Source organism: Phocoena sinus, chromosome X (genome assembly GCF_008692025.1).
Source record: "Phocoena sinus isolate mPhoSin1 chromosome X, mPhoSin1.pri, whole genome shotgun sequence".
In the NCBI taxonomy this organism is placed as follows: Eukaryota; Metazoa; Chordata; class Mammalia; order Artiodactyla; family Phocoenidae; genus Phocoena; species Phocoena sinus.
The window spans coordinates 91,619,657-91,630,163 of NC_045784.1; the positions used below are offsets into that span (position 1 = coordinate 91,619,657).

The 10,507-nt window shown below is 43.7% G+C and overlaps 1 protein-coding gene across 1 annotated transcript; it reads left to right on the top strand.

Moving 5' to 3' along the window:
* The first annotated feature begins 2,039 nt into the window (after positions 1-2,039).
* On the top strand, positions 2,040-4,911 carry LOC116747157 (rho GTPase-activating protein 12-like). Its single transcript, XM_032618954.1, is given in 6 exon segments — positions 2,040-2,177; positions 2,283-2,352; positions 2,580-3,274; positions 3,277-3,958; positions 3,961-4,235; positions 4,237-4,911. Coding segments are annotated over 6 exon segments (2,535 nt in total).
* Positions 4,912-10,507: the final 5,596 nt, after the last annotated feature.

Consider the following 10,507-nt stretch of genomic DNA (forward strand, 5'->3'; position numbering starts at 1 on the left):
TGCAGACAGTAAGTGCTGGGGTGCCTCCTCCACATGCACAGCCTTCTTTCCATCATGTTATATATTACAATAGCTTTCACTAGCTGCTTGTTATGTAAGATGTTCCACGTGACATCTCTGCTTTGCCCTCTTTCTTACAGTCCCTGAAGCCTCTTAAAGATCTTTCTAATGTCCTCATCCCCTCATCCATCAATTTCTATTTTATAGGTCTAGCCCTCCTTTGATATTTCTCTGTACATCACTTTCCTGGCCTTCCCTTTTAGGTCTTTGCCTTTTCTTTTTCCCACTACCTCTTCGTTGTCATGCCCTTTCCACAGGTCAGCCTCTCCTGATACTGTATAGCCTGTGTTCAATGATGTCAACTCCTCCTATTAGTGTTTCAGTGTTAGCAGGAGGAATTTGAAGCCTGCCCCCGAGTTGTCTTCTTCTGGTATCTTACTTTGAAACAAAAAAGCATTAAATTGTAAGTCAATTCTGCATTGATCAAGGCTGGCTCCCATCCCCACTGCCTGGCTGTGACCACTGAATGCTGAAACTCTGAGTTTTCTTCTGTGGTTGATCTATTGTTGCACAGGGCCAAGAAAAAGTCGTCATCAACAAAACTGCACACCCTGTTGGCAGAAGTCAGGCAGAAAAGCTGGCAGCCAAAACTTGCTCAGTTCTACCTTTCTTTTCTTTTCTTATTCTACCTTTCTTTTCTAATGATAACTTTAACCTCTCTAATTTGCTTCCTTTTTATTTCCCTACTCCTATTGCATCTTACTGTTCTCCCAAGTGCAGCCGGACAGCCCTTATCCCTCACATTTGCATTTTCTTTTTTCTCCTCTCCTTCTGTTCTGCTCACTTATCCCTTTGGTTTGATTCTCATCTCAGTTTATTTGGATTATTCTTTTAGCTTTTAAAAAAATTCAGCAAGCACCTATTGAATGCCTACTGTGTGCCGGCTACTAAACTAAGCGCCGGTTCCTGCCCTCAAAGAGTTCAGTATTTCCATGTGCTCTGAATACTTGTGCAACCCCTGGGTGGAAGAAAGAGAGAGATTAAAAGAGCATGTTAGTTGGTCACCCATATATACACGGGGTGCAGAAAAATGCACAAAATGGCTTTTATTCCCCGTTTAAATCACACATTCTAACCAATCCGAATCTATAGGACTTGTTGATTTTGAGTGGCCCCTTACTACTCCACTCAATTCTCAGTTCCTCAGTGGGCACAAGACCTCTGTTCTAGATTCTTTGGAGCACTCCTCCCCCTCTTGCAGTCGGTAGGAAAACTTTCCCTGCCTCTTCTCTCCATCCACCTGGACCTCTGGGAACTTTCCTGTCTGATGTGGGTGTCTAGATTGGGTAGTCACTCAGCTCCATCCAGTTCCAAACTTGAATGGAGATGAAGAAGCCTCTCCAGTCTTGTGAGTGGAGGGGGATGGAGAGAGCAGAAACCAAAGACTGGTCTCGGGGTGGAATCTCTTTGAGAAAGCTGAACATTCCACACCATCATTGACATTCTCTTGGCATGCCTTTTTGGTGGATTATGAGGCTAGAAGAGTCTCTGTCCCTTTACCTATCTTGATTTACAGTAACAAAAAACCCTCCAATTAATATAGCTTGAATTTTTTGCCAGTCCTTTGTTAGGGAGATAATGAGAAAAAAACATGTAATCTGCTCTCTTTCCATTTTGGGAAGTGTGATGTGCTCTGCCTGGGTGTTGCTGGAACTCTGCTTGCTTCTCCGAAACTCCCCCTTTCCATCCAAGCACTTTGCACCCCTTTGTTTGATATATATTTCCTTTCTCCAAACTTCTTCACATCTGCATTTAGATACCTAATAGGTTCCTCAAATTTAAAAGGTCCCAAACTCAGTTGAGGATTTCCCCCATCCCTGAACCTGTGCCTCTCTCATTCTTCCCCATCTCAAAAAACGTCACCCCGATTAACCTAGTTGCTCAGGCTGAGACACTGAGAGTCATCCTTGACCCTCTCTCACACTCCATGTCCAATTCATCAGCACAGCTTACTCGCTTTAACTGGCTTTGCCTTTAAAATGGATGCTGATGGGGACGCGCCGGCCCGGCTGCAGGCGAGTGAGCGCCCTTCGGGGTCGCCTGGGCTCCCCGCCGCCGCCGCCGAGCAGCCAGGAGGGAGCCGGCCCCCGCGAGGCCACCAGGCCCTCGGTTTAAATGTAAGACTGGATGTTTAGTTCTCCTTCTAAGCCATATTGTTCCAACAAGCTACAGAGTCATAATGTGGCAAAGTATCCTCTTTGAGAGGTGAATATTACGGAAAGAAAACGGCTGACAGAGGTGGGAAGATTGTTCCAGGGCATGTGTATATTGAAGTAGAGTATGATTAAGAATACAAAGTGGGGCTTCTCTGGTGGTGCAGTGGTTGAGAGTCCGCCTGCCGATGCAGAGGACATGGGTTCGTGCCTCGGTCCAGGAAGATCCCACATGCCGCGGAGCGGCTGGGCCCGTGAGCCATGGCCGCTGAGCCTGCGCGTCCGGAGCCTGTGCTCCGCAACGGGAGAGGCCACAACAGTGAGAGGCCCGCGTACTGCAAAAAAAACAAACAAACAAAAAAAAAAACGAAGCGAAGGACAGAAAGGTCATGATAAAACAAGGTGAGCGATACATTCTGGTGAAGAAGACCAGCGATGACTGGTTGCAGGTCAAGCTGGACGAGAACTCCAAGGCGTTTTATGTGCCTGCCCAGTACGTGAGGGAGGTCGGCCACAGAAGCCTGATGCCGCCTGTGCAACAGGCAGCGGGGCTGCCGCATCATTCTGTGAAAACGATGCAGAGTCTCCACCTTCAGAGGTCAACAGAAAATGTGAACAAACTGCCCGAGCTTTCAAGTTTTGGAAAGCCATTGCCGTCTGTTCAAGGAACAGGTCTTATTCGTGATGCCAATCAGAATTTTGGACCCAATTATATTCCAGGTCAGACTGTCAACCTCAGCCTGAACCTGGCCCATAATAGTGGAAAGTTCAACAGTGACTCACATTCTCCCAAAGTTTCTGGCCAGAATAGGACGCGTTTATTTGGTCACTTTCCCGGTCCAGAGCTCTTGGACGTAGAGAAAGCTGGCTTCTCCCAGGAACAGTCCTGTGATTCAGCAGGAGAAGGCTCGGAACGGATATATCAAGATTCAGAGTCCGGTGATGAGTTTAGCAGCAGCTCCACTGAGCAGATAAGGACGACAACACCTCCAAATCAAGGGCGGTCAGATTCTCCTGTCTGCGCTAACCTGCAAGAACTGAAAATATCCCAGTCGTCTCTCCCCCGCCGCCGATCCCCGGAAGCCCAGCAATTCAGATTAATGGAGAATGGGAACCTCATAAAGATAGTTCAGGGCATTGTTATCACTATAACAGAGGAACACAGGAAAGGACTCAGAAACCCCCTCGTTGGACTCGAGATACAAACATAAGCAAAGGAGATTCCCAAAGTCCAGGAGATCAAGAGTGGCTCAAGCGTGTTGATGATCAAGGTAGACAATATTACTACAGTGCAGATGGATCTCGGTCAGAATGGGAGTTGCCAAAGTATAATGCCTCATCTCGGCAGCAAAGAGAAATTATTAAAAGTGGGAGTCTGGACAGGTGGCTGCAAGAACCAATAGTGTTAACAAAGTGGAGACATAGCACCATTGTGTTGGACACCAATGACAAGGAACCTCCAGCTGCCTCAAAACCCTGCTACTCTGAAAATGAGTCTTCTCCCTCTTCACCAAAGAACCAAGATACAGACAGCAGTCCAAAGGGTCAAGAGAAATATGGATTATTAAATGTAACAAAAGTTACTGCAAATGGGAAAAAGGTTCGAAAGAACTAGTTGTCTTCTTGGGTCGTGTTGCAGGCTTCATCTTTACTGTTTACCAAAACTCAAGGAAGTAGCACAAGCTGGTTTGGGAGTAATCAGTCCAAACCAGAGTTCACGGTGGACCTTAAGGGGGTGATGATTGAGATTCAAAGGATAAATCCAGCAAAAAGAATGTATTTGAGCCGAAAACCCGTCCAGGGACAGAAGTGCTGATTCAGTTTGATAATGACGCTGTTATCAATGAGTGGTTTAAAGTTCTTAGTAGCACTATCAGTAATCAGACAGTAGAACCCGATGAAGCAATTGAGGGAGATGTATCAGATTCACCAGGAATAGAAAAGCACGATCAAGGAAAGGACCATAAAGATCTGAAGAAATTGCGTTCCACAAAAGTATCTAGCAGAGATTCTTCAGAACAGAAAAAAAAAAAACAAGAACAACTTAAAGAAGTGTCTTACACAACACCCCACTTTACAAGCTGTTCGTGGAAAAGGTTATATTAGAGATCAGGTATTTGGAACCAATCTTGCTAATCTGTGTCAGAGAGAGAATGGCACAGTGCCAAAATTTGTGAAATTGTGCACTGAACATGTTGAACAATATGGGTTGGATGTTGATGGGATTTACAGAGTTAGTGGCAACTTTGCGGTGATCGAGAAGCTGAGGTTTGCAGTCAACCGTGATGAGAAATTGGACTTGAAGGATAGTAAATGGGAAGATATTCATGTCATCACTGGAGCACTGAAAATGCTTTTTCGAGAATTACCAGAACCTCTCCTTACATTTGATCATTTTAATGATTTTGTGAATGCAGTTAAACAAGAACCAAGACGGCGTGTCTCTGCTGTGAAGGATCTAATCAAACGGTTGCCAAAGCCAAATCAGGACACAATGCAGACTCTGTTTAGACATCTCAAAAGAGTTATAGAAAACGGAGAAAAAAACAGAATGATGTATCAGAGTATAGCAATTGTGTCTTGTCCCACTCTGTTAAAGCCAGAGAAAGAGACTGGTAACATAGCAGTTTATACCGTCTACCAGAATCAGATTGTAGAGTTAATTCTTCTCGAGATAAATTCCATCTTCAGACATTGACTCTTACTGAAGACAACCTGTGGAAGAGAAGCCAGATTTCATCAGATTCCAAGTCCTTATACCTGATGTATTTTATGTTTGGACCAAGCAGTGACTCTTTGATTTTGCACTTTTCTGAGGGACCGGAAGGGAATGGGAGAGTCCAGATGCGTGATAGGCCCTCATATTTGCTGCTCTGTTGCAAGTTGATAGAACTGTGTGTACGTTTGAATTAATTTTATCCTGAATGTTTGCACTTCATACTCTGAATTCCAGTAAAAATCAAAACTTGCGATTCTAACCAGTCATATACACTGGATAATTTGGTACGGATACTACATTTTTTTCTCCTCAAACTGGATAATGTAGAATTTCTTCTTATGATTCAATAGGTTCATCACTCTATAAAACAAAACTTACTATCAGTTATTTTGAAAATGGTCCTGGGCATTTTAAACAAAATGAAGTATATCTGTTTTGAAACCTGTGTATTCTTTTTTCAGGGTTTCTTCCATACAGTGGCATCCTGACTGCTAGGACCCATTATAACCCAGATGCGATCCCTTGATGAAGGCTTGCTGTCTTCACGGAGTAGCACAGCAGCACACTAATAGTGCTTAAAACATTGTAATATACTGGACTTTAATTTAGCATAAGCCGGTTCAGGGTATTTTGGGGCTGTCTGTGCTACACTGACTTGTAGCTAACGATCCTAATTCTATTTAGTGCCATACTGAGTTCTTGGTATGACCCTGTGGAGACCAACGTTATTTGTTGTAAATACAGGCTAAAGACTCACTGTCCTTTAGCTTATGTATATAATTGTGCTATATAGTCTCAGAGCACATTCTAACCCCTCATTTCTAATCACAGTATTGGTCATTCTTTTCTGTGAATATTAGGTTTCCTCCAGAAATAGGCCGTTATTTAAGAAAGTTAACTGTGCACTTTTAGATTTTAATTACATTTACAGGCAAATCACTGTAATGCAAATGGTACTGGAAAAATGCTGAAGAGACTTGCTAAATGGTAAATGCACTACAAGAGGAAACTTTTAGATTATTTAATATGTACAGAATACATTAGAAAAAAATTTATTACAGAATTCTAACTCTGCAATACGAATAGTGGAAACCCATGTGTAAATTAGATGGATGTCAGATCGAAAATGACATTGCTAAATTGAGAATTTCTTTTTACACTACTATTGTAGATTGGTTTGTATAATAAAACAGGGTTTGGAAAGTTTTGTTACAGAGAGCATGGTCTGCTGAAGATTTTTTTAAATGTATTTTTCTAGATTAACTGCTGTATATGAAACGTCTAATCTGAATAAAGAAAACTATAAGAGGCTTAGAGATTTTTCCATTGGAAATGTGCATTTTGGTTTTTAATTTTGATGTGTTTTTTTTTTTGCATTTACTGGCACACTCTTATAATACCTCATTTTTAAAAAAATCAACTGAATCCAGTATTTCCTGCGGCAAATGTTTTCCTCATTTCACACCTTTTGTGCTCCCTGCCATGCCACTGCCTCTACCACCCACTCCTACCCACCCCTCCATTCTTTATTTCCTCATCAGTATTTGAAAGTGAATGATTTGTAACCAAGAGTCTTTTTCTTAGGGTTGCATCTATAACTTACAGATTGCTTTTCTTGGCAAAAAATATTTTTTGTATGACCTGTGTAAAAACCTCTCACCTGAGTTTTGTGGTGAAGATGTTGTTTGTTGTCATGATCTTGTTAAACTGATAACAAACCAAGCTACTTGACAGCGATGGAAAAGCAGATTGTTTGGGGTAGGGAGAAAAAGCTCCCAAATGAGAATGTTTATATTTGCCTAAAGATGTCCTTAACAATATACAGTATGCTTTCGGCCTGGCCTATATAGTGATTGCATGCCAGGAAAACAATTAGACTCAAATCAGTGTTCTTTCTCTTGGTAGTTATGACATATCAAAGATTAAAATTGTCCTGTGTTTCCTGTTTCAAAGTACACACGTGTGTATGTGAAGTCTTAAATGTTTTCATAGTCCACAGCTAATCAGCTTATTGTAATATTGTATGTATAAGGAGATCAATGTCTTGTGTTTTCATCTTTTGTGAATTAAAAATTCTCACTTGTTTTCTGGTCATAACAAAACCAAAACAAAAGAAAAATAGATGCTGAATCCACCTACTTTTCACTGCTTCCCTTGCTGCCACCCTAGTTGGCACCACCATCTCTTACTTGGACTCACACAATAATCTCCTGTCTTGCCTCCCTGCTTCACCTCCCACAATCCATTATCTCCACCACAGCCAGAGGGATGCTTGTAAAAGGTCAATCTGATACTGCCAATCCCCAGATCAAAACACTCTAATAGCTTCTCATCACAATTAGGGAAAAATACAAAGTTCTTACCCCAGCCTCCAAGGCCTGCTGCAGATTGGCCCTTGGCTACCTCTCTGGCCTCATTTCCTACCACTCCTCCTTTTAACTCACCTTACTTCACTGGCCTCCTTTGCTGCTTTTGAACATGTCAAGCACCTCCAGGCCTTCGTATTTCCTGTCTCCCTAGCCTAAACTATGTTTCTCCTAAATATCCACATGACTCATATCCACATCTTATTCAGGACTCTTCACTCCTTGGAGGGCCTCCCCAGCACATACAGCCTAAAATAGCACTCTACCCCATCACTTCCTATCTTATTAACCTGCTCTATTTTTTTTCATAACACTGATGAGATTAAATTATATGTGTAATTATTTGTTATCTAATTATCAGAACACAAGCTTCATGAGGGTAGAAATGTTGTCTATTTTATTCACTTCTATATTCTCAGCTCCTAGAACAGTGTCTGGCACATAGTAAGAGCTCAATAAATATTTGTTAAATGAGTTATTATGTGGAAGGGGCCTAAACTTAGCAGCCTAAATTGGATTCACCCTTGGACTCACATATGTATTGTTCTGTCTGGAGGGTCTAGGAGGTGGGTCCACTGAGAAACTATGTGTTTAGAAGCTGAAAGAGCTTCGCAGGAAAGATGGCATCCTAATTGAAGAAAGAATGGACATCTAAGGTCCCTCCTAGACCTCAGAGTTGAGGGGGAGGGAAGACGTTGAGTATAACTCTCAGGTTGTAATTAATCAGAACATTTAAAAATAAGAAATAACAGAACCCCAACTCAACCCACCTTAAGCAGAAAAAAAAAGGATTGCTTTGGTTCAGAAGGCTAGGAAGGAGCCAAGGTTGGAGATTCAACATTGTCAGAACTCTCTGGGTCTATATTTCATCTTTGCTTCTCTTTCCCCATTTGTCTCATCCTTTCTTGCAGACTGGTCTTCTCCATATTGAAGGAGACATGGCTGTCAGCAGGCAAAGCCTCACAAAGAGAAATTCTATCTCCCAGAGTCCATGGATCTATCCCAGGGAACATTTCTGACTGGCCTTTTTTTTGCTGTTGTTCATGTGCCCATCATTCCATCCAATCACTGTTGCTAAGAGAATGAATGTTCTGTGACTGGCCAGCTCTAGTTCACATACTTATCCCTGAGGCCAGGAGTAGAGGCTATAACCAGTTGAAGGGGAGTGGAAAAGCTCGCTGGGAAGAGCAAAAACCAAATAACAACAATGACAACACAATACCCACCAGAGGGCACTACCCCGGTTATCTTCTGATCTACCTCCTGGGACTCACACCTGAGTCCTAAGTAGAGAGGGCTTTGTAAGAGTAAGTACCAATTTAAAGGACTATTTCACTAAAATCTCTGTGGGACATTGAGTACACAGGGCACATCAGAAGCACTGGCTTTAGTAGTTCCAGTTGGGTGGCGAACAGCTTTGTGACAGCACGAGCAGCGGCCACCTCAATGCATCAATGCTTTTGTTACAGGCATCAGAAGACTTGGCAGCAGATTATCACCCCAGGGAGCTACAGAGGGAAGGGAGGAAATGGTGGAAGCCACTGGGGAGTTGAAAGTATATCGTTAATGAACCTATGTCACAGACTTCTGGGAGACTCGCAGAAATAGTTGGATTAGTGAAAGGCTTTGAAGAGGGGCAAACACAGGCAAGGGCAGAGTCAGAGAAATTCCTCTTTGTGATTATGTTGTGAACTTGATTTTACTTCCAATCTGTTTGCCGTGTCAAAAGGATGTCCACAGACCACAGAAAATAGGGACAGTATATCACCCAGTGAGGCCCCATCCCCCGGAGCCGGTAGCATTGTGCTGAAGTCACAAAAATCTGGGAAGCTTCGAAATAAGGCAGAGGGCAGTTGGGTCCCGTTTCTGAGATCCAGTGGCACATCCTTGGCTGAGCCACGACGTGGACCCACCTAGCTGTTCTGATTCAGGAGGTACCTGTCCCACTCTGATTTTATCTCCACCTATTTCTCTCTTCTTAGCTTGAAGCCCAGCCACAGACCAATACCACCATTAGACCAGGATTCCCCTGACACTGCTTTCTGCCTGGTTTGGACCTCTGCAGGATTACTCTTTCCTGTCTATTCAGACTCCAGACCTTGTCTGTGTCTTCCAGTTTGGTTTTACACCCTGGATTCGGACCTTGGCTTCAACCTCATAACTCACGGTAACTAGTGCCCTGGGCATTCATTCTAGCTCCCCTATTCACCTGCTGGCCCAGCCTGGCTGTGAGTCCTGGCTTGCGTTGTTTGGCAGCCACCCATGACCTAGCGCTGACCATGTCCTTCCACCCTACTCCCCTTGTCACTTGAATTGCTTTCTCTACCCACCCTTAGAATATAAAGGTGCTGCTCACATTGGTACATAATGTCTTCATATTTCAGCAGCCTGTCTGGCTGGAGGAAACTTCATAACCTCCCCTGGCAATCCATTCCGCTGTCTAATCACGCTGATAGTCAAGGTTCTTCCTTCTGCCATACCATTTAGTAGAAGTCTGAGTGCTACTGAACAATAATCATTCTAAATGTCACCCACCTGGGAGAGATGAGAACAGAGCTCCTCAGGGCCGCACTATTTGGAATGTGCCCAGAATGTAAAACACCTGTTTGAGATGGAAATTGTGGTCCCCGAACATATGTCATTGATAAGCCCAGGGAACTATAATAGTCACTCCCAGAGCTTATTGGGATAATATGAGGAACCAATGAGGTCACTTTGTGGCTCCTGAGCAACTGAGGTTCTTGAGGAAGAAATCCTCAAACTGGAGGTAGAGAAAGGCATCCTTCCGTGGACGGCCCGGCTAATGCAGCTTGTAATGTCCAGTCCTGTGCTTGGCAAAATAGACCCCAATTCATTCATTTTTACTTCTCCCCATTTCAACTGTCACCGCCCTCCCTGCTCAAGTCCAGGCACCCAGCTCCTTCTGCCTAGACAAAAATCATAGCTTCTATCTGGTTTCCCTGCTTGTTCTCTCTTGTTCCCTCTCATTGCCTTCCATTCTATTTTTCTCACAGCTGTAAGGAAAGATCACAGTGTGATCTTTTAAAAATGTAAATCAGGGGCTTCCCTGGTGGCGCAGTGGTTGAGAGTCCGCCTGCCGATGCAGGGGACGCGGGTTCGTGCCCCGGTCCGGGAGGATCCCACATGCCGCGGAGCGGCTGGGCCCGTGAGCCATGGCCGCTGAGCCTGCACGTCCGGAGCCTGTGCTC